Raw genomic sequence first — 25123 nt, forward strand, 5'->3', positions numbered from 1 at the left:
ATCTTTAAAAAAAAAAGACTTACAATAACTTGCAATGCTGCTAAGCTACAGGAGCATTGCATGCTGAATTGTGCCTTGCTCACGTATCAGAGTCAGAGGACACGTCACTCCTGGACCTTGGGAACAGTTGCAATAGAAAACACATATCACTCAATATCATATTAACTTCAGTATTGTTCATGAAAACCAGTTTTTCTACTGAAACAGGCTGCCAGTATATCCTCTTCGTGACTGGGAAAACGAATCACAGTTGTTGTCGTATTTTGTATAGAAATGTGTAAACATACAGTGTAGCAAAACTGCATGAAATACCTAAGAAATATATATTTTTCTAAACACTCCTATTAGTGGTTTCTAAATGCAGAGACTTGTGCAGAGAGTCAATCCTAGCAGAACATAAGAAATTGGTTTTAGCGCATTCCAACATAGCCGCAATAAAGTGGGAACGAAAGCAGCCAAGTATTAACTTTTAAGGGTCCAATGATGAAATTGTTGCTCTCCATTGTGTAGCTTTGTAGCCCTGAGGAAGCTCCTCAGCAAATGGAGGAAGTGGGCTCCTCCCACTTACCACGCCCTTCTCTGGCACCCCACCCAGCCCTCCAGAAACCACCAGAAATAAGCTTACTGCACTTTTAACCTCTTTTTGATCACCTGCTATGATCAGCAGCAACTTCCCCACCTTAAAGAGCGTAGCCAGCACACGCAAGAGCAGCATGTAAACAAAATGTGCCATTGCTAATGACACTGTAGTCTTACACAGAGGTAAAGCTGCCTTAAGACGATGTACATATGTGCAGAGCTGGGATTTGAACACATAATCTCCCCCTTAAGAGGGTTTCGCTCTTGTCAGACTCATCTTTGGAGATGAGCATTTCACCGGTGCGCTGCGGCTAAAAAAAGGCCTGCCATGTTTTCCTGCTTTACTTTTATATAAAGAGACTTGCTCAATCGCTAGTCAGGAGATACTAAGGTAAAGAGATTTCAGTACGATTTGCGATATGCAATGACTTTACAAAACATGTCAGTCTCTTCAACAAATTAATGTTTTGTACTCCTCCACAATAAATATGTTATAACCAAGACAACATGTTTGTCAGCAAAGCATATCAGAAGCATATAGACCGCACTCGCAGTCATTTGAAGAAAGACCAGACAGCTTTGGCTTGGCTGTTGTTCAGCCTTATCTTTGTGACACATGACCCAGGTCAACTCTGATTGGACAAACTGTCCACAGGGAACATCATGTAGAAACCAAAATTTACCACCTGCATATAATACCACCTACATTTATAGCAGCGTATAAAACTAGCAGGATAAGCTGGAATGAGGTCCAAACCCATTACTACAGGAAGTGAAGTGCGAAGACTTCGTCCTCCAAGGTCCGAACATAAAGCTTTATTAGCATTAAATTGTCTATTATAATGTGGCTATAAAAAGATCAGTATAAAAAATTGTTTTATTGCTTTTTAATGTTTTTCACGGGTTGTTGGGATTGAGAAAGGCACTTTTAAACAAGCAAAAGTTTTCACTTTTTTGTGGCTGACGACTCTCTTCGTGACCTGATATTCAGTGCTTGTATTGGATGTGAGGGAGGTCCGAACATAAAGCTTTATTAGCATTAAATTGTCTATTATAATGTGGCTATAAAAAGATCAGTATAAAAAATTGTTTTATTGCTTTTTAATGTTTCACGGGTTGTTGGGATTGAGAAAGGCACTTTTAAACAAGCAAAAGTTTTCACTTTTTTGTGGCTGACGACTCTCTTCGTGACCTGATATTCAGTGCTTGTATTGGATGTGAGGTTTTGAAACAGAGAAACAGGGTGTCGGCTCAGATTCGAAATAGAACCGCAGACCACCGAGGATACAACACACCTTTTTCGATCTCTGATTACGTCCCGCTTTAGTATGGCCCTCTGTGTAAAAACAGGATAAAAGCTGAACACAGGAACTCCGTTTTCCAAGGATGCTGTTGGGAATTGGCCCACACAGTTGTCCAAATGCATTGCCTTTCCTGTAACACACGTTATTACACTGGAACATGAAGATCCCTAAATGATTTTGACTTCTTGGATGACACTCACTGAAACATTCCCATGTATTTTATGCTGTCTCGAAAAGCCCTGCTGGTGTCATGCATACTGTGTAGGATTCTTGCTGCTTTAAACCACTACAACCAACCTTATAATGGACCGATGGCCATTGCTGAAACCCAAGGACAAGGACTCTTTTATGCTGAAATAAAACTGTGCCAAAACACACCAAACTCTATTTAAGGACTACATGCTTCTTAACAATATTCAGACATGAAAATTATCTCCAGAATGTCAAAAAGTTGAGAATATTGCAAGACAAATCCCTATTTTAGTAAAGAAGAAAGACTCGTTTGCTTGATGGTCGTGGTTTAGTGAAGTAGTTTCTTTTGGCTGTACCCTCTTTTGGCATAACCCATTGTTTGTATTTGTTTTTTGTTTTTTTGAAAGAGAGACTTTTCTCATAATGGCAGTGTTTCTCAAAATGTCTTTCTCATGCTGATACTTGAAGGAGCACTGTTTATCTGGCCTACAACATCGTCCTCTTTTCACTGCAAGGGCAGTCTGTGTGAGATTTGTCTGAATAAAGGTTTTTTTAATCTTCCTGCTGATTACGTCCTTTTGGGAATCTATGTGAATACTGTCATCTGTAGGGTATAATATTGCGCTTTGTATGTTAAACAGTTCAGTCAATCACAGATTACCAGAAAAGAACCCAAGAACCTTTCCCAGCCCCGAATCATTAGATGATCTGTGTGTGTTTCTAATCAAACATTAATGGTCTCTTCAGAACCCGAGGAACCATGGGACAGCACATAGGACTAAACAACCTTCAGTGACCTATAAATACATTTGTTTGCCAGAGCCCACAGGAAGAAAATAGCTCTGGGAGATGGTTAATTAGCATATAATCCTCTTGCGGTGTGTTCTTAAGAGCAAAGCCTGAGACGGAGTGATCTTGAAAAATTGCTGCTGAAAAAGAGTTAAATGAGGTGAAAGGACAAGCAAATAAGGCTAACAAATGCTAGCGTTTGTTTACATGTCCATATCAGAGTAATCAATATTGTGACAGTAATTGGGATTATAAAATACCATTTGGACAAGGCTTACTTTTTAAAAATGCAGGACTGTCATTGCATTTGAAAAAGCAAGGGACATTTGAGCTCAAACAATTCAGGAGATTCACTTTTCGGAGACATTTTTGCAATGGTTTTTAATCAACTTTTGTTTTGATGGTTTTTAGTGGATGTTTGAAGTCATTTCTCCTCAAAATCACTCAAGTGTAGTTCATGTTAATTATGAATATTGCAAAATAATTTTTTGTCTTTTTCAAAGCTGTATCTACTTGTTTATCATTTAAAATCTAACAAACTACATGTTGTGAAGAGTGAGCATGTGCTTGTGTCTTTAAATGCTATTTTGCTTCAGTATGTTTAAATGCAATGACATTTATTTTTAAGTGTGACTGAAAGGCACAGTTCACACAAAAAAAATCATAAAATTCTGTTATTATTTACTCATCCTTATGTCGTTCCAAACCTGTATGATTGACTTTGTATGACTGACTTTGGCTTGCTCAATTGGGGTTTAAAAGACAATTAATATCCAGTAATATTATTGATTTAATTGCACTGACACTATCAGGTGAGAACAAAATTTGAACTAAATTGAGCTTAATAATGATCTAAGAGCTAATAATGAACTGAGATAAATAATTATCTTCTGTAGAGCTGCTATATATAACTGATGAATTTTACAACCTTAAAACTTTGATTGTATGTTATTGTCCTGTCTATTAATGTGAAGCTGCTTTGAAACAATCTGTATTGTATAAATTGGACTTGACTTTTTTCGGCAGAACACAAAAGAAGATGTTTTGAAGAATGTTTCAACTGTTTTTGTCCATACAGTGAAAGTCAATGGGGTCCTGAAGTGCAAGTGTCCAAATACTTTTTAAAAGAGTGTTTAAATGAATACATTCATTGGAAATAACATGTTTCAGGTTTTAAAAGCTCAAAGTGATGTCAAAGTGATGGTTTCAACCCTTGACCTTCACACCTAAACCAAAGCCCCTCTGAAGGCTATGGTGATTAAAACTAGTAAAACAATCCAAATACCTTTCCTCTGGCAAATAAATGCAACCTATACACCTCTCCACAACAGATACCTTCATCATATACAATCCCAGTTCGGTTTGCTGCTCACATCTCTGGTTTTTGCTAAAGTGTCAGTCTGTGGTGTCATACCACCCACTTTATGTCAAACACATCTCCATCAAATACAACTTTTGAACCCTATATGCATTCCAGAACATCCAATGACATCACCAAAAACAACTCTGACTTCTGTGTTTTTCTGCAGGCTGCTTGCACTGTCCATTTACACTGACCTGTGATCAGTCTTATGGTTTCTACATATTGGTATGAGAGAGAAGCTGGTTGACAATCAGTGTGAAAAAGAAACCTTGTTCAGAAGTGTGAAGGAAACATATTGCCATGGGACAATTCAACTAATCAAAAGTGAAGGGACAGTGGGTTTTATTAGCACCAGTGTGATTGTTTTAGCAGCCCTGTGCAGAAATAACTATGATGTCTTTTGTACATCGTCATAGTATATTACCATTTGTATGAGGTTTACCAGCGCACAGAGCAAACGAAAGGAGAGCTCAAAGAAACTGGAAGCTTTTCAGTCCAGGTAAGATCAGAGATATTCTCATCCAATTGAATTTCACAAATTTATGCAGTTATATTAAAGCAGGGGACAGAAGGACATAAAATTCCTGCTTATGTTTGTGCAGAAATGTGTTTAAGATGCCGTGAAAATGGGCTGATAGCTGTAACAAATCTTTTTTAGAGTGCACATGATACAAAATGAACTTAAACTCAATTTGACTGTGAAAAATTGGACTTTTCTGCTTTTTTTTTAGGATGGCTCATGCAAAGAGGTTTTCTCAAATTCCCATGTCTAAGGTTTTCTGTTGCAACTTTTTCATGCATGTTTTTTTCTATGAGTATTTGATTGATTGACAGACATGACAGATTCATTTAAAACAGACCTTTGACAAAACTGCTAAATATAGTTGGAAACTAATTATCTCATCATGTGCATTGTCTTACTATCCACTCAGTGCATGCGAGAACTCTGCAAAGAAGAAGATTACACTTTCTTAAACAGTCTTGAGAAGCAGGATGAGAGTCTGGAGGAGAGCACATGTGTGGAGAGTGAATGTCAGGAGAAGCAAGAAGAAAGGGTAAAGTACTTTCTCGTAAACCTCTACAAGTCTGTGTTTATTAATGCATACCGACTTTCATTGCACATCTCAGCTGGTTTCTCTGTTCTGCTAGATCCGCCGTCGACAGGAGCGTGAGAAGCTGGAACGAGAAAAGCAACGTGAGATAGAGGAGCAGCAGAAGGTATGTTGACTAACATCAAAAAGTCACTGCAGGGCTATCACTGCTGTCTGCTGTGATAACACTAATTATATCTGTCTCCACCACAAACAGACTGAGTCTGTCCAGGGACGACAGACCTGCCTCATCAGACTTACATTGTGAGGCTAATTGTGCTTGATTGCATTATGTCTGCATTGTTCCTAACTTTGGCTGCACATGCAGTGACCTCTGTATTGCATGGCCAGATTACGCAGGTAAACATACTAATGCAATAATTTCTGCTTAAATATATTTTTAAAAACAGGACATTGGTAGTCCGGTCCACTTTATTTAGATTTTTAATGGCCAATAACCATCTGATTGACATGTCAAAAGATATCACAGAGTATGCATGTTTACAAAACAAAAATACACAGTCTGTGTGCAAAACAACTTGGCACCAGACTCTAAGAACATTTGTAGAGAAAACACTGGGACAAATCTGTGGAAAATGTCCAGTTTGCATCCAAAACTAATACTGATTATTTCGGGCGGAGACGCAAAGGAGCTTGTCAACATTTACTTTTCATGCTACTAAGTGACTCACATTTAGCTAATCTCGAATTTAAGTTACAAAAACCATAAACAAAGCCTATACTTGCAATTATGTACTGCAAATATTGCTTTTGATGTAGGTACTTTTGAATTAACTCTTATGCTAAACAAATAAATGTAATAAATAAATAAATAAAAACACTGAATATTTTTCCAAAGTCTGAAGCCACAAAACTTGCCAACTTTGGCAAATAAGGTAATTATTTTCCTTAAAATTGTTCATAATATTAACCTACGGACCCTTTATTATGTTCACTTGTACCCCGTATTATTCAGCAGCTTTATCGCTTTGCTGAGGAGCTAATTATCCTCCTTCATCCCCAGCTCCTCCTTTCCTGCACAGTCAGGACTTGGCCTTCTGATATTCCTTGTTAAATCAGACTACTCTATCCTAAATTATGTTGTTACAATAATTTGTCATTAAGACCATTAATGATATCTGCTACATTTATGTTGGTTCTGTTCTGTTTGCCCTAAGGGGGTTATCACTGCTCTCCCTGCTCTAGGCTTCATGGATGAGCAGGGAGTTTTCGCCCAAAACAGAACCATACTGCCAATCCAAACTGTATGCTAAATGTAAAATCATCCTTGACAATAGTGGTCCTGACAGAACTAAGACTTCTGATGCAAGATGTGATGGTTGAAAGCACAGCAACTGTTTAGCTGTTAGTAGGATGCTCAGGGAGTGTGTTTGTGTAAGTTGATGAACCCCCAGCTGCACACGGCTCTGCTGTGTGAGGTCACTGAAGGACAGCCATGTTGTTGTTGTCCACTTGGCTGTTATCATAAATTCAGCAGCTTGAGGAATTCCTGCAACACCTAACTCAGTGCTTGTTTAAGAAGAAACCCCAATGGGATGAAGTTCAAAAAAGTGTAATTGCTCTTCCTTTCTTAGTCAAGTCGCTCGAATAGCCTTGAGCTTTGCCTTTTTGATTCCTAAAGGCTACAAACGGACAGTCCACCACTCTCACTTCCTTCCTCTCCAGCTGCTCGAAGTCTCCCAGCGAGTTTCCAGGTTTGCAGTGCATCAGTCATCTGATTAATGTACAGGAGGGTCAGGGAGAAGTGATTACTCTAGTTTCCCATGTGCATACTATTTGATCCTGTTATCAGTCATAACCTGCATCCCCCAAACCACAGACCTCATCAGATAACCCCATCCTCCGTGTGTTTGTGAGTGTGTTTTACTGGGAGAGAACAGTCTGTGACTGTCTCAATCCTCTGAGGGAAGAGGTGTTACAGTCTGTTTTTTCTCTTATTAGTATGAATAGAAGGAGATGTTTCAACGTCTTCCATATGTCGAATACAGCTACATATGTCATTTACTGCCTGGCCTATATCTGCAATTATCACTTTAGAGACGGGAAGTAGCACCCACAGAATATCTGCTGAGCATGCATAGGTCAAAGGTCAAGCCCAGCCTCATTCCTTCAGCCCTACATCAGGGCCTGCCTCACTCTATTATGTAAACCCTGGCACCCTAAAATTAGAAGTATTGGATTTCATTCAGCAAATATGATGCAGGGCAGTGAATTATATAGTCCATATGTCACTATAGTCCTTTAGGGATACTAAACAGAAAACTGATCATTAAGAAACCACCATGATATTGACATTGTAACCATGTTCATATTAACATATAACCAGTCTGATTAACATATTTATGACTAATCAGTAATTAGCAACATGGAACACCCAAATTAAGCTCAAGAGGTTAACCAATCATAACAAAGGTTATTTGAATATTATCTTAACAGAGCAGTAGAACAAACAGGCAGTTTATTTCTAAAGGACAATGAGGAAGGAAAATGGTTACATAAGTCTAAAATTTGTACAGGAATCCTTGACTAACATTATAAGTGGACAGCAGGGTATAAAAAGAAAATGCTACATAAATACAGCTCCCTTAATACTATTTATAAAATAAATGGTTTCAATAACAACTGCCTAATGTTATTACAGAGCTGTATGCTCCTCTTTTAATAGACCCACCATTAAAATCTTGTCCTCAGCATTGCTTACTAATCAAAATCTTCTTGATAACTGAACATGTTGTGTGTTTGTATTTGTGTCTGTGAAAGGAGAAAGATGAACAGTGGAAAAGCCATGTGGCCGAGCTGGCGGTCCAACGCAAGGCCATCCGTGCAAAACTAGACAGACTACAAGAATTTAGGGTGAGGTTTGACTAGACACACATGCTGATACACCAACACACATATATAGAAGCCCTACTATTGTTCCCAGGTACAGCTGTGAGGCCCAAAAGCAGTATGACTGAATGTGGCCAGATGTTGAATGTATCTAATGCGAAGTACTATGCTAACCAATACCATACCTGCCTGACTCACAGCAATGGACAAGGGCAGATTACATCTACAGACACCAAAAAATGCACATGAAAGTTTCATATCATATTATTCAAATTCCAAGTTTTAAAAAGAAACATTATTGCAGCACATTGACTAAAAGAGAAAATGGTTCATGGAAGCTGACATACCGCAAGACAAACCATCAAGTTTAGGAAGTTCACTTACAGTATATCTTCATTAATCATCACAGACATTAATGCATCTCTGTTTAATTTCCAGGATTTTCAGAAAAAAGTTGTGCTTCAGGATTTGGGTCTGGATCCAGGTTCTGACAATGAATCCGTCAAGCACTTTCTGATGAGGCTGTAACTGTGTTTACTAGTAAATAATAAAAGTACTAAACTCCAACTGAAACATTTAAAGGCCATCCAAGATGTAGATGAGTTTGTTTCTTCATCAGAACAGATTTTGAGGAATTTAGCAGTGCATTACTTGCTCAATGGATCCTCTGCAGTGAATGCAAGTGATGTAAGGCTAATTTTCTCCAAATTTGTACAGATGAAGAAATACATCTACATCTCATCTACATCTTGGATGGCCTTTCCAGGAAATTTTCATTTTTGGGTGAACTATCCCTTTAACATGCTATCAAAGCCATAAATGATATATATTGTGATGCAGTGATCATATATCTTTAGAACATGTGTTAAAGGTGGGGTAAGAGGTTTTTAAAAAATGCTTTAGAAAACTGACTCGGGCCGACTAGCAAAACAAACTTATAGCCAATCAGCAGTAAGGGGCGTGTCTACTCATGATGTGGAGGAGAGAGCGTTCAGTGCACAGGACGGACATTAGCGAGCTGAACGACAGAAAGATAGAGATGGCGGATTAAAAAACAAAAGAAGAAAACATCTGCGGAACAAAAGAAGGCTTAAGGCAAGAAGTAGGACCCGTGTAAATATCGGATCAGCTTTCCAGCACTGGAGAGAACTCAAGGAGCGGAAGGCCTGCGATCGGACGCCAAGGTTGCTTTGTTTTTTCTTGATAGGTGAGTGCCGTGTCTGCGCCGCAACAGCTAAAGTCTGTTTAGTACACTGGACACGACAAAGCGACCGTTGAAAATCATTTGAAATTTGTGTCAATACATCATAAATAGAACGCAGCAGCAGTTTTCTGTTGGGGATTTGTTGTGCCGTGCCGCGGCGCATTCCAGTGTAGACCATAGATATGTATATATATATATATCTATGGTGTAGACAGCATCACTGATTATAATGAGTTCCATAGTATTTTGTCACGCAGCGCCACTTGCATCCGGTGTAGACATGGTGTAACATTGGTTTTGCTTTGTTTCACAGAACTAATTGTTGCCTGGGTTGCGTACGTATGTGTGGGGCGGAGCTATCAAAATAGGGGCGAGACCCTTTTGTGGTAGGGGCGTGTTTGTTTTGGTGATTTCAGATGTCAACATTGGCTACCAGAAATCACTTACCCCACCTTTAATATTTAAACCTGAAGCAAAAAGTATGTTTAAAATAACATGAGTGAAATCGTATCTCTATCTCTTCTTTAAAGGCACTAACTGGAGTGAGTTAGAATAGAGTGAGTTATGGCTGATTCAGTGTTCAAAATGGTTAAATAACAAACTCGCTGATTCTCTATGGCAAATAAATCACAGCTAACAATGTAATGTGTGTCACATGTCCGATGTTTCACTGTAATATTGCAGCAGATGAGTATAAATAGACAATAAATCGCATGACACTGCGGCAAGGAGAGAGACCTGAGGTAAAGAGCAAGACAAACAGACGAGCTCAGATTCAAAAGAGAACAAGAACCAATTAATTCTCATGCCTCTCAATGTCTTTTATGCATCTTTGTTGATCTCCAGCACAAAAGGAGAATGCAAAAGAAACAGGTGGTTCCAGTGGTACAAGTCTAGCATTAAGGCCGACCAGCAGAATCGTGTTACAGCATGTCTGACCCTTGAGGGCAGGAAAATGCCACATTCAGTCTCCAGTGTCACACATCCTCGCATCCCAGAATTCCCTTCTGCACGCCGCAGCTCTACATCACCTCAATGTACTCTGCTGTGTTTATTTCATTACAGGCACACTGAGTATGTGTAACTGGGCTGGACAGCTTTGATTCATCATGCACTGCAAAACATGCTGGAGTCTTTTCCAAAACAAGCGCTCCAGTAAATAGTTCTAGGCAATTCATCCCACCATACTGCAGCATTCCAACTGAAATGAAACATTCATTCAAAAGTAATTTTCCCTTTTGCATTCCCTGCCAGCTTTACCACCCATCCACCTCTCTAAACTCCAATTAATTTAGCACATTAAATGTTTCTAAGCAATTTGGCTCATTCAGCACACATTTTGAGCCTTTCTGGTCTGTGACCCTTCATGATCATACCTATAAAAGCTATACAAAGCATAGAACTAGGGCTATGTTCAGAACAGCATAATATCATACTGCTATATATATCTGCAGTATATACAGTATGTACTGTGCACATTATGCTAATATTCAGTATGCATGGAATACCTGTAGTCCTACTTAGTTTGCAAAATATTTTGCCACAGAACATTGACCTTCCTGGTAATGAAAGTGCATTGATGCACTGCAGTGTGGGAATAAGTAACATTATTTGATCTCCCAATAGATTTTACACAAATGAATTAAAAATAAAAATGCATGCACTTAAAATCTTGTAATTCAATGTAAGAAAAAAGAATGAAAATAAAAAAAGAAGAATATATATACATCTTTATTAATTTATTGCACAGACTGGTAAGTCCTTTACATGCATTCACATCATTCACTAGATGCACAAGCTGATAGGCCTCTGCTGCTGATTCTGCAGCCAATGAGATTGATTGTTCTCAAATTTGAATTGTCTGGTTCAGTGTTTGCTGAAAGCTGGTCCTGCTGCAGCCACTATCAGGGATCTTCTGAAATTCAGCACCTCAAGATAAGTGAACTTACCTTTTATATGCTTAAGTACAAAACATGCTGTGTGGTCTGCATTTGTCAGTTCCTAAATGCAGCAACCAAACACAAGGTCTAAATCATGTTTGATGTTTAACGAGTTGTGTATGTGATGCAAGGAGTGAATAATAAGGAATATAAGCAAAGCTAGCACATGAATATGCATTTTAAAACAATAACAACAGCAGCAGCAAGCAGTAACACAACCAAGCATTACTTGCATGAGAACGAATTTTAAGTGAAAATAGGTATTATCAATTAGCTAGCAGGAGAAAGCAACAAGATTTATGCAGCACAAATCTGTATGTATTCGCATACACTGTAAAAAATTATGTGATAAGTAAGTCATGGTAACCTTTGTTTTTACATGACTTTTAACTCATAAAAATAAGTAGAGCAATTTCAACTTTTCTAGAAGTTACTGTATGAGATTCAACTTGATTTTTTTAAGTCTGTTTAATTTGAAATGACTTAAACAGCCAAGTTGATTATATTAAAAAATTCAAGGAACTTCAAGTTAAGTTGAAATGGGTGGATTATTTATTTATTTATTTTACAGTATAGTGGCATTTTATTTTTATTTTGCATGCAAAGTTACCCTCTCCAGTAAGTGAATTATGCTGATATTATGTACAGTTGTGGTCAAAAGTTTACATACACCTTACAGAATCTGCTAAATGTTTCAAACGTCACTGATCCTCCAGAAAGAAAAATTATGCACTAAGAACCAGGAGGTGAAAACTTTGAATTTGAATATCAGGGTAAAATAAACTTATTTTGTCTTCTGGGAAACAGGTAATCTTCTGTAGCTTCTGAAGGGCAGTACTAAATGAAAAAATATGATATTTAGGCAAAATAAGAAGAATGTTCACATATTCATTCTGTTCAAACGTTTACACCCCTGGCTCTTAATGCCTTGTGTTTCCTTCTGTGAGCGTTTTAACTTTTTGTAATAGTTGCGTATGAGTCCCTCAGTTGTCCTCAGTGTGAAAAGATGGATCTCAAAATCATACGGTCATTGCTGGAAAGGGTTAAAATACGCAAAAGATGCTGGAATACCAAAGAATTTGTGAGACCTGAAGGATGTTCAGGACCAACAAGGGACTCATGGACAACACAACAAAATATATAAATAAATAAATAAATCAAGGTAACAACACAGTATTAAGAATCAAGCATATGTAAACTTTTGAATGGGGTAATTTTTTATAAATTCAACTATTATTTTCTATTGTGGACTATATGTAAACAACTTTTATGTGAAATATCTTATTCAGGTTTGTACTAAACACAGATTCTGTGAGGTGTATGTAAACTTTTGACCACAACTGTCTGTATGTGTGTGCATACAGTGTGTATATATATATATAATTGCAAGATATTAACTGGATCACGATATGGAATATGATCACGTCATGTGACAGCAACGTTCCACTGTTTGAAATGATTATAGTTGTATACTGTCCTGTTTTTGAAAAACTGTACTTACGGTATTTCATAAGCTAGTAGTAGCAAGCTAGTATTCCATTCTGAACACAGCCTAAGACTGAGAAAAGAAGAAAGACAGTAAATGAATGGCTATCAGTCACACATCGGGTCATCTAAAGGTTTAGTCGAGTTGAATATGGAAATGTGCCATTGGCAGAGCTTCCGTGGAAAGGCACAATGGTGCGATCTTCAAGTGTAGCTAACACCTGAAACCATGTGAAAGCCTGCTGTGTAACGACTCCAGATAAAAGTCAGTGCTTTAGGCCATTTAAGAGAAGTGAACCTGAATGAAACCCCCAGTGCCTCTTTTCTGCTTTTAGACACTGTGTTATGTTAAACTACTGTATAAACTATCTAAATATAAAGCCTTGAAATGTAAAAATATGCACCCTGCACAAAAATTGCATGTTGTAAATTGTACAAGAAAACAATATAACAACAATGGAAATGTGCATACAAATAATAATTAATAATGCATTTTGGAAGCGTGAAATTTGTGTACTCTGATAGTTTAGTGAACCTTATCAAAATCCTTCTTGCATTAACAATGCATTGACTCCAGCATTTTAAATGGTGCGTCATCTCACCCTAGGAAGGAACTCCCTGTGGGAGAGCGATTCAGGTTTGTGTCAGGGATCTCATTCCAGGTCCTTTGCTCATCTGCATGTGCAGATGTTTAATTCACAAACCAGAATCTCTGACATCAACTCCCAGCACAGCGTGTCTTCAACTAGAATGAGAATAAATTGCAGTCCATCACAACAGCAATATCACTGATGTAACTAATACTAGCTTATACCTAACCAAGATGAAGAACACTTGCTTACCAATATGTAAGACAGTACAAATCCAGGTAAATCTGTTCCTGCAATTGTATTGTTGTGTGTGATGAAGAAAGGCTTTGGAGAAGATTACGTAAAAATTAGACATTTCCGGCCTGCATCTTGCAGCAGGTTGGATTGTGATTGTGCAAGAGGACTATGGTGTTTTCTGAGGACACTTGAAAACCCTTATTAAACCTTACACAAGAATCTAATATTTTCACCAGTTTAATTCATTTATGAAGCCAAGAGTATTACATCAACTTTGAATGTTATTCATAATCTGATATTTGTACAAAGAGTACAGTGCCAATGGATGTTGGTTAAAAGCCTTATTTGTTTATTTATTTATTTATTTTTGGCCAGTTTACCTTTGGTTAGTATGTCTCTGTCTGTTGTTTGTTCAGTTTTGAGCATACAGCATATGTTATGGTAACACTATACAAAAACATTAGTTAATGCATCATCTAATATTTACTAACAATGAGCAATTTGATACTGTATTTATTTATCTTTTTTTATTAATTATTCATTCAATTATTCCATTATTAATGTTAGCAGGACTATTAAATAATATAACTTTATAATATTTATAACTTTTGATTTTAATGTATTAGTCAATATTGAAATAAACATGAACTATTTTTAATTATTGTTTCTATTTTTAATTGTTGTTTCATGTTAACTAATGTAGTGAACTAGTGGAAACTTTTGTACACTATTATCATTGTAAACTATCATCATAAGTAAAGTAAAGTAAATTAAAGCCTGATTTTGCAACAAATATAGATTTTTTTATATTGATAGTTATATCAGACAAAATGTTTGTCATTGTTACATAAAAATTTTAGGTAGTATAATACATTTAATAATAATAATAATAATAATAATAATAAATATATTTGCAAAGTGTTCAGTCCTTAGTATTTTTTTCCCTCGTTATAAAAGGCAGAGTATAGATTATATACTGTAAGTATTATTAAAAATATTTTTAAACAATAAAAAAGTACTTTTGAACATATGCTTATATACGTATGTTTAAGTGATCAGTCGTATCAGTAACCTATTAAAAGCTGATAATTGGAAACTTGTGGAATAAAGTAATAATTTCTAACAGCAAATAAAGAATTAAAAAAATTGCATTGATTATTTTTTTTTTGCCTAATGTTGCATCCACAAGTGTCGGTTGTCAAATCTCATATATCAACCAGTGCAATATAAAATGCCTCTTCATATCAACAGTACAGCGACTTATATCACCTCTGAAGAGGCCAAAGAGGGTGACAAAACACGCCTCAACTTTACATATACCCGTCAAAGTGGGTGGACATTCCAGTTGAGCAGTTAAGTTGCATGGCGGCAGTCCTTTAGACTTGAGCTGCTTAACTTTTGCCCACATCTTATGCTTTTTAATCTGTGGGAAATACAATTATTTATGTGTATTTTTACCCTTGTTCAGCCTGGTTGTGTAATGAAACTATAAAGCACATAGAACAGACTTCATGGTATCTGCCAAGATTTTAATCCTCTCGAATTGTGTAGTCCAGAACCCAGGGATAAATCAAATGTGGTTCTGGGGCGAAAGCACACAAAGATCAAAATCCTGCCCTAGTAAAACAGAAAAAGCAAACAGAGGAGCAGCGTCTACTGGGTAAAGCTAGCTTTGTTAAGCTTGTGTGGCAATCATCAGGGTATTACAGTCTAACAAACAACCTGCGCAGTTGCTAGAAGTCGAAAACTCAAGTGAATTGACCCCGTGGGACTCGTAGTACAATGCCTCGAGGGCAAGAAAGAAAATCCACTTGCGCATAATTGGTAATAAATATTTATTCTTCTTGCATGAGTATTAAGTCCTATGAGGCATAGTGAATGATGACTTGATGGCCAGATGTTGGCACACAACATCCATCCATGATTCCTCGCTGGATGACAGTAACCCCCACTCAACCTTCCCACACCGGTGACGGCAAATTCATGTGAGGATTATATTTGACATGGCACAAAAAGACCAGCTGCTCCACAATCATAAATACAGCGAATGCTGTGCGATCTGAATCTACAGCCCTGCATTTTATCACAAGGAGGCATAGCATAAATATATGGATTGACAAATGTGAGTTTAATTACATATTGCCTTAATGTGTAATATTACGGACTGGATCATTAAAAAGACAAAATGCCACATGTTTCACAGAATACGTCGCAGTACCACATTGAAATTGTGTTCCTTGCACCTTAATTTACTAACACACAGGGACGCGGGAAGTAGGGGTGCTGAGGGGGCTGCAGCACCCCCTGTTTTCACATGGTTGCAAATGCCACAATAAATTTAAATTTATTCAGTTTTAGCATTTAATAATTAATTTGTAATGATCTCTGAAATGTAAATTGTAAGTGGGCTATAATAAACCCATGTTTATCTTTATAAACATGATGCATTTTACTTGTGATGTTTTCTATATGGGATGATTAGCCTAATCCTCATGAACACGTGACGCTAGCGCGTGGTATCAGACATGAACTGTACAGAATGCGAACAAGATTAACTTTAATACAAGGAGATAATGGCGCAAAAGCGAATTTAAGATTTTTTAAAATGCCCATCCCAGCAAAAACTTTCCAAAATCTGCATCCCCAGCACGAGCACCGACGTAAGTGAACCAGCCCCAACACCCTCCCACCCAACACGGACACACACAGCACCCCCAACCGAAAACATCTTCCCGCTCCCCTGCTAACATCATAGTCTTTGTTAACCCATATTGATGAGAACGAATACAGCCTACAGTGACGCTGTTACCTGAGAAAATGAAAGATCGCTTGCCATTTAATGCTACATCTTGTGGACAATGTGCAAAGCAGTTTGCATTTGGACAGCATGTACAGATTGTGCAACATCACCAAATGTGTGCTGCTCTTTACGAGTTTGTGCCGACAAACATCCTCGCTCGAGAGCAGATCATGGAGAAAAAATGTGCATTTGAGAGGATCCCGCTCGTTCTTCCTGTGAACGCCAGTGCATGTGGAATGATTGCATCTGCAAGCGGTCCTACTGAAGCTCAAGTTTGTGTGCAGACGTGCCTCAAAATGGTATAGGAACATCTGAGGGTTTAAAAACCAGATGTGGAGCCTGCAAGACAGACATTCAGACTACAGTTCAGTGACCAAAAGGAGTGACCCCTCATTCTCCGGTACAAAAAAACAGGAACATAGGATCGAGGTCACCTGATTCCCAAAACTCAGAGCCTCAAACTTCAGCAAATCCTCAAAAATCCAGCACTCAGGCACTGTGAAATGCACTCCAGACTCATCTTCTCTCGCCCGACTTCCCTCACACGGCTGTGTGTTGGGTTATGTTGCTTTGGGGAGACATGGACATCTGGCGGGTGAACTGGCTGAAGCTTGCCGCTCGGGGTCGGGTGCGAGGAGTTGTGGAGGCCGGGGACGTAGCGGGAGGGACCGGCTCGGGTTGGGTTTGCTGAAGAGGCAGCGAGGTCTGATCCGACACCTGCTGCTCCTTCTGCTGTTCTTGTATCAGATCTCTAGAGAACAAGCTCTGGATCAACTGCAACTTCTCCTTTTCTTCATTCAGGAAGACATCCACCAGAAGAGTCTTCTCCTTCTTCAGCTGCTCGCTGATGTTTTTGGGCACGTCCGGGATCACCCAGGCCACCAGCATGCTCATGGTTATTACCAGGTTCTGGAGGAGTGGGAGATGTATAACTACACATATATTCACATTTGCTTGAATGGGTGGGGCGCAGGAGATAATATACATCAGTGGTTGTGATGAAAACATATATCTTTCCATTCAATAGATGGAGGATCTTTTACACACCAGGTAGCATTTCAGTTATTGGTGCTCTGCCAGTGACATCTATACATACAATTTCTGATCATGAGACTCAAATAGAAGAATATATTGTATGCAATCCACAGTTCAAAAGTTTAGGGTCAGCAAGATTTTTTCATCTCTTATGCTCACTAGGTCTGCAATTATTTGACCAAAAATAGATACATTTTCAAATATTATTACAATTTAAATTAACTGTTTTATATTTGAATATATTTTAAAATGTAATTTATTTCTGTGATGCAAAGCAGAATTTTCAGCAGAAATCATGTTAATATGCTGATTTGCTGCTCAAGAAACATTTCTTATTATTTATCAATGTTGAAAACTGTTGTGCTGCTTAATATTTTTGTGGAAACCGTGGTGTATTTTTTCCGGATTTTTGTTAGAAATATAAGTGATCAATTTAATGCATCCTTGCTAAATAAAAGTATTAATTTTGCTAACCCCCAAACTTTTGAACAGTATGTCTTTTGAAGCCACATGTAAGCTTTGTGTGAGGAAAATACTAAATTTAAGAATAGTATATTCATTGAAAACCACATTTTTCTTGTTCTTTTTAAGAGCTTCACTGCCATGATCACGATGAACTGTCATTCTGGAACGACATTTAATTTTTCGAGTGAACTATTACTTTAACTCTTTGGTTTGCTGTTTAATTACATTTCAATATAATTAGTTTCCACCCACAGCTGCTGACAGCAGGACTTTTCTACTGAGTTACAGCAATTATTCTGACCAGCATAAAGACTATTAATCCAAAAGTGCGAAGACTGCATTATTTATATGTGGTTGAAGCTCCCACGTTGCTGAGGTAGCTATTGTGTGGCTTTTTCATTTGTTTGGCTTAGACTGAAGAAGGATGAACATTTATGTTCCTCCATTCATAGTCCCTTTCTGGTGTTCATTAGGAGTAAAACTATTTTATTTTAGGCTTTTAGATTGGGGGTAATGGTAAAATAAGTAGCTTGTACCTGAAACAATATGACGAAACCTAACCGAGCCGCAAGAACCGACCAATACTGTTTGGAGAACTGGTAAGGCTCAGTTGACCATGGTGGTTCTCTGTAGTCCTTGTACCTAAAATGAACAAAAGAACAGACATCCCAAGTTATTTAAGGCCATTTCATCTCAGTGAGGATCCATTTGCTGATTGGCAATAAAAATAAACAGAAAATTTAAAACACATGCTTCTAGCAAGGCTACAAAGGGCAAAACAACACAACAGCATTATTAATCATGATGAGGACATTTAAAGTGCAAAAGAAGGAATTGCATCTTTGTTGTTTAACTTAACAACTACTTTGTAGATTTATTTCCTGTTGGGATGCAGTGAAGTCATTCTGTAATTAAGGGTACATTTCAAACCTGGAAAAACAATATGCTTTCTCAATAAAACAACTATTGGTTTCAGTTGATTTATTTTATCAGTGTAATGTATCTCCTAGTTGCAAGGCTTAATCATTAAACACCATTCTGTTATTACAAAGAAAAATATGTTTTCCCTGATGGTGAGTTTGTCAGCTATGTTACGGACATACTGTGTGTGTTGGCAGGTAACATAGTTGAGAATTTCACCATTTTAACTCGTAATTTCAATGGCAGGCTTGATCAGGTTAAATTCTAATTTGAATATTTATTTGAATTAAAAATACTGCAAACCATAACAATGTACCCAATGAACAATTAATATACTCCATGTCATGACAATATTGGAGATCAAATATAGAAAGAAAACAAAATACCATAATGTGTTCAAAATGTCACAGAAGAAAATAATTTCACATGATGCTGGTCACATGGTTTTGTGAGATTTTTTTTCTTCTTTCATTTTCAGAGGGGTTGTTTGGTATGGAAGCGCATTTCCGCCAGATTATAGAAATAAATTTAATGTAGATAATCTTGACTTTAACATTTTTTATTCATTATTTTGAACTTGTCAATTCAAAAAGCGGTCATTGCAACAACTGTAATTTAAGGGGCATAAAGGCAATTTCAAGAAAACTGAAGAACACAAAATATATATATTATGGATTAAATATACAATATTTCTGAAGAAAATTGTTAGAAAAAAACAGAATTATCATCAATGGACATGAAATATAACTAAAATATAGAACGGTCATTCAGTTGTAGTAGGAGGAGGCAATCTTGGTCATGATGATTGAAAACTGAGCATATTTTGATTATATCTTGCAGGCTTAATTCATTAGACCAGGCTATTCCCAGAAGTTTTGATTTCCTCTATTGAATAACGAAAAGTAAACTCTGAGTCTTTAATAACCCACTAAGGACATTGATTTCATGGCCATATACAGTAATCTACGTGGAATGTGTTAGGCTGGTTTTGATTTCTTCAGACAGTCAGATATCTTCATCTGAAGACATGGTCTCTGGGGTGAAGTCCTTGTTTGGTTCTACAAGTCCAGAAAGGGCAAATATGGTGCAGTAAAAACATGGGCTTGATTTGTTCCATGACCCTATTTTAGAACACTGACAAGCTTGCCCTCTTGCTCTCTCTCCATATATCTGTCTTCTTAACAAACACTCTGAGGGTCAAAGGAACCCAGACATCAGAATGCCACTTCTCTTTGGTCCAAGTAGCTACAAACGAGCGTAATCTCATTCTCAACTGCTTGGAGCAGAAAAAGCAGACAGGTTCTGATAAAAGCACTTTTCTTGACATGCTTCTGATCTGTGTTGTGAAGGCCACCCGTGATAATCAAAGCAGTGGTAAGATCTCACACTTCAGGGTGATGGAGTCTATGGAGAAATAATTATTTCCAGAGAACTGATGAACACAATTACTATCACTATCAACACAAGCAAACAGCACTGCTTCATTAGAAAACAATTTTTCACAATAAGGCGGTTTACAAAACTACTTAGGCCCACACAGGACCTGTGCATGTTCTTCCACATTTTCTGTTCTGATTTTGAAGGAAAATCCACAGAATTCTGTGGAACGGTTTAGGATTTTGTAAAACACATTATGAGTTATAGCTATATCTAAAACAGGGTGGGAGTTGTTGCGAATGACAGTCAGATTCTGCAGAAGTCTATTCACTACCAAGCCCATAAGGAATCTGTGAGAGTGCAGTAGATTTCCAAAGAATCGAATATGCGTGTCTGTTTGTTAAATATTTTGGCTAATTTGAGCTTTCAACTAAAGAACTGGCGAGCTACCCTTTCTATGTGGTCCAGTTCTTTGTAATTTACCGTTGAACTAAATATGCTGAACTGGATAGGCTGGTTGAATGTTTATGACTGTAAAAATGTAAAAGAACCATTTGTTTTGCCCTCCTATCAGAGTTTTCCACATGCAGGTGTGGAAAAATCTGATGAAGAATACATGCAATCTCACCAGACGCCGTCCAAGAGGATCAGTATGTTCAGACCATAATAGCTTCGACACATGTTTATTTCAGACATGATTTAAAAGGAGCAAACGACGGGTCCTATGGTTGTTTACGGCCTGTGTGCTGTCCTGCCAAGAACACTTTTGATGTGAACAATCAGTTTGCTTACAACTATTCAGTTTTGAACTAAATTTCCAAGTTGCATGTTTTATCAAAGCAATAGGCAGCTGTGCATCACAGTCATTTTACCACAGGAAAGGGATGTTCAATAAATTGTTTGATTTATTATTGCTAGTAATATAATAATTTTTTCCAACCTGCAGAATGTAACGTCTTTGCCGAGACTGGAGATGGAAGGCACAGTTCCAGGTTTAAAGTTGCTGACATTAAAGTAAGAGAGCGTGTGGTTGATGAAGCCATGCATGGTCCCTGTCTCGCTGTACATGTACTGGTAGACCAAGCGAGGGATGAAATCTGACGTGAAGGAGATGACAAAGGCCTGAAATGATCAAATAACAGGTAAAAGATCAAAATATGTAATACAAAATGTAAAAGCAAGATGTAGAACTTTTGCTAAAACTATTTAAATACATTTTTGTTAAAATGTAAAAAATAATAATAATAATTTATATTATTTTAGCTAGTTGCTAAAGCAACAGTTCTCATTTTAATTTAGTTTAGCTTGATGTACAAAAATAACTCAAACTAAAATAAAATATACAGGCATATTTACAAAAAACATTTTAAATTGACAAAAGCACACAAGAAAATTACTAAAACTTTAACTAAAATTCAAACAAAAATTTAAAATATAAAAAAAGAATTACAACTATTAATTAAAACTATAATGATACTAAGCTATAATAAACACTCATCCAGACCACTAAGGAACACATATAACTCAAGGTAATCTTCATGCAGAGTGGTGCCATTGATAATATGTGGCATTTAATTGGATTGGAGAGGTCATTTATAGCTGTAACATTAAGCGAATACTTGATTTCCAAAAGAACAACACAGCTGGAGTCAATCAGATGTCGGGCTTCTGAGTAAATGTGGCTTTCTTAATGAAAGTTCAGAGAGAAGCTGAAGGATCTTTACCATAAGGCTTACTGGAATGCTCTTCTCATATTGGGAACATCACATCTATTAAAATACATCTGCTAGAGGTTTATCATTCAATTTTAAGTAGGAGAGACATGCATGAAGCAAACCGTACAGGTGAAAGAACATCTGTACAGTGCTAGAACAGGCATACATTTATTTCTTCCATGAATAATGTGAACCCAAGCTTCTTAGAATCTTGTAAGTCTTATGAAAACAATAAGAGGATCTCTTTAACAGTGATGCACCCTGGGGTCTTTATGGATACCTCTACACATGATTAACTTTCCATAAAGAGGACTTATATGACTAGCATGTGGTAAGCAGCAGAGATATATTACAGAAACTTACATTGATGATGACCGAGAACTTTCCCAAACCACTCAAGATGTTGTACCAAATACCTGTGTGAGGAAACATTTCAATTCAGAGGTTAAATTAGTAGACCCGAGTCTGATTAAGAATCCAAGTGAATAGTTGTAGTATAAAAATTAATACAAGGTTTTCACCGATATCTTTGGCCCTAATGGCATCTGGCCTGCGAAGCTCCGTGACAAACTTCTTGGCGTCGAGGCGGATCTCGATGACATTGTTTAAGAGAGCGAAAAGCGGAGCCAGTGGGAATGAGGCCACAAAGAGTGACACGAAACCAAACTGAATGACTGCAGAATGGAAAACAAGCAAACATGTAGGTTACATGCTGAGACATTTGGATTACAAATTGGAGTTTGATTGATAGAGCTATAAGACTGCTGTCTATTACCAGACATTAAGGATTAAATATTGATTTTATACAGCCATTCAACAGTTTGGGGTTGGTAATATTTCTTAATGTTTTTGAAGTCTTTTATGCTCACCAATGCTTTCAAAAATACAGTAAAAATTGTGAAATATCATTACAATTTAAAATAACTGTTTTCTATTTTAATATATTTTAAAATGTAATTTATTCCTGTGATGCCAAGCTGAATTTTCAGCATCATTACTCCAGTCTTCAGTGTTGCATGATCCTTCAGAAATCATTCTAATATGCTGATTTGCTACTCAAGAAACATTTCTGACTATTATCATTGTTGAAAAGTTATTTTTACTTTTTTTGTCACGATTCTTGAATAGAAATTAATAGAAAGTTCAAAAGAACAGCATTTATTTGAAACAGACTTTATTTTTAACAATATAAAAGTCTTTACTGTCACTTTTTCTCAATTAAATGCATTTTTGCTAAATAAAAGTTACTTACGGACCCCAAACTTTTGAACTGTAGTGTTGCTGAAAATTAATAGATATAAATTCATTAATAAAAATAGACTTATACAGTGTATGTGTTCACATATAGATCAAATAACATCTTAAGAAAGTTCCACAAATCATAGTAACAATGGAAATACCACTACTTATTTGATGTGGTGATTTTCTAGGAACAGACTGTGTCTTTCTACAGTAACTTGACATTACCAGCACGGGTGTCAAGCACAAAGCTGATTATTTGTCAATCAACAAAACATGGAACATAAGCCTTGTAGGAAACTGCATTTCCTTCTTTGGCTTGATTGACACATGGCCTTTTTTCCTGTGCAACATGCAAACAATGGCTTCTAGAGTGATCGGGCTGTTTCCTACATAAACATCCATACGAGTGGGTCTCATACTCCTGCTCTCACTGAGAATATCTTTCACAGTGTGTAGGTGGTGATCTCCCTCCAGTGTTATTACTTAAGGACTTGAGTTCATCTTCAGTTTCTCCCCAATCGTTTCTTTGATTCGAAGAGTCTCATAAGAGTTTCTTGTATGAAGAACATGAAAAACTAGAAAATCTGTTTTACTTGGAAGTGGATTAAAGCATCCATACATTTTCAAGAAAAGACTAAGGCGCAGGTTTTCTCACGCACAGGTCTCTGATAGACAGTTGTGCAACTCGCCTGCACTTCAGGGACTAAACCAGCCCACATCAAACCACTCAATCAACAATTACGATCGGGAACCATAATAAACTCCACAGATCATATAATTACAGAATAAAGCTCTTGTTGTGTACCTGCATTAAATTTTATATAGCAAAATATATATTTTTTTAAATCTACAGTATTTACAACAGAGCTGTTTCAAACAAAGCTGTTTCGAGTCAAGTTGAAAGAAACTTTTTGTTGCAAACGTGTCAGGAAACATCAGTCGGCGTCTTAGCTCTCAGCATAATTGGGTTGTATAAATATAGGATGAATAATAGTAACTCAAGTTTGCATTGGTGTTCAGATGTTTAACTTTGCTGTTTACCCACTAGGCTTTCAGATCTTTTACAGACGCCTTCATGCCAACTTACATAAACACTCAGTCAGTTGTGTATCACCTTAAGCCACATGCTAGCGAATGTAGGCCCTTTCCCGATTGTAAACACAGCTGTGAAACAAATGCTTGGGCTACTGGCCCAATTCACATGTTCATTCATAATTCTCATAAATCCAGAGACCTGTGCATTCCTCCAACAACAAATCCTGCGGTTCTCGCCGAAGGGGATGAATTAGATTAACTAGATGTTTTCTCACAGCACTTCACCCTGAGGACGCTTTACTTTTGCACCGAGTGGAGTGTCACTCACTCATCTCCATGTATTCAGGTGTGAGTCCGTCAAAAGGCTCCAGGTCGTAGTCCAGGTGCCACTGCTGACGGCGACCCGGCTGCTCCACAATCTCCTTGGGCGCCCGCTCTTTGTCCTTGAGTGTGCGGCACAGCTTCTTCAGCTTTCTAAAGCGGGAAGTGAGAGGGAGAAAGAGAGCAGAGACAGAATGTAAATACACAAACCGTTGCTATAAACTTGACCTTGCAGCTAAAATGACCCAGATTTGATAGTGAGTCAAGTGTCAGGTTTGCTTCTAAGAACGGCATATGAATTTTATGCAGACATATTGTGTGCTTTGTTTATATTTACATAAATATTACTATTGCTTATACTGTACATAGAGTTGGCGATTTTTCAAATGCAGAACAACTGCACTTTTCTGTATTCATTTTAATTGTATAAATTATATATTAATTTATATTCATATAATATTATAGATAATAATATAAATATATAATTATATTTATATATTCATTTTAATTATATATTTAGAATTTATATTATATATATATATATATATATATATATATATATATATATATATAAAATATATATATATT

General features: G+C 37.1%; 2 protein-coding genes across 4 annotated transcripts in view; one reads left to right on the forward strand and one right to left on the reverse strand.

The window, feature by feature from the left end:
- Positions 1-4959: 4959 nt before the first annotated feature.
- Positions 4960-8696, forward strand: LOC107579910 (inner centromere protein-like). The gene is made up of 5 exons (XM_016265696.1): positions 4960-5001; positions 5160-5282; positions 5377-5445; positions 8100-8192; positions 8607-8696. The coding sequence occupies exons 1-5, from the start codon at positions 4960-4962 to the stop codon at positions 8694-8696; spliced, it is 417 nt and encodes a 138-aa protein (XP_016121182.1).
- Positions 8697-16748: 8052 nt separating this feature from the next.
- Positions 16749-25123, reverse strand: part of LOC107579307 (anoctamin-2-like) — a 35565-nt gene continuing 27190 nt past the window's right edge. For all 3 annotated transcript variants that reach the window (XM_016265156.1, XM_016265166.1, XM_016265162.1), the window contains 6 exons: positions 24543-24688; positions 22459-22611; positions 22301-22353; positions 21163-21344; positions 18461-18566; positions 16749-17333 (listed from right to left, as the gene is read on the reverse strand). In XM_016265156.1, the coding sequence (XP_016120642.1) occupies positions 16965-17333; positions 18461-18566; positions 21163-21344; positions 22301-22353; positions 22459-22611; positions 24543-24688 (1009 nt within the window). In that variant the 3' untranslated portion in view covers positions 16749-16964. The remainder of the gene's footprint in view (positions 17334-18460; positions 18567-21162; positions 21345-22300; positions 22354-22458; positions 22612-24542; positions 24689-25123) is intronic.

This window comes from Sinocyclocheilus grahami, unplaced genomic scaffold (genome assembly GCF_001515645.1).
Source record: "Sinocyclocheilus grahami isolate Dianchi unplaced genomic scaffold, SAMN03320097.WGS_v1.1 scaffold33.1, whole genome shotgun sequence".
NCBI classification, from domain to species: domain Eukaryota; kingdom Metazoa; phylum Chordata; class Actinopteri; order Cypriniformes; family Cyprinidae; genus Sinocyclocheilus; species Sinocyclocheilus grahami.

Excerpts from the sequence above, each read along its gene's own strand:
- LOC107579910 (XM_016265696.1), top strand. The coding sequence starts at position 4,960 with ATGGCTCATGCAAAGAGGTTTTCTCAAATTCCCATGTCTAAG. Across the intron at positions 5,283-5,376 it reads AGGAGAAGCAAGAAGAAAGG|ATCCGCCGTCGACAGGAGCG; the intron begins GTAAAGTACTTT and ends CTGTTCTGCTAG. Across the intron at positions 5,446-8,099 it reads AGATAGAGGAGCAGCAGAAG|GAGAAAGATGAACAGTGGAA; the intron begins GTATGTTGACTA and ends TGTCTGTGAAAG.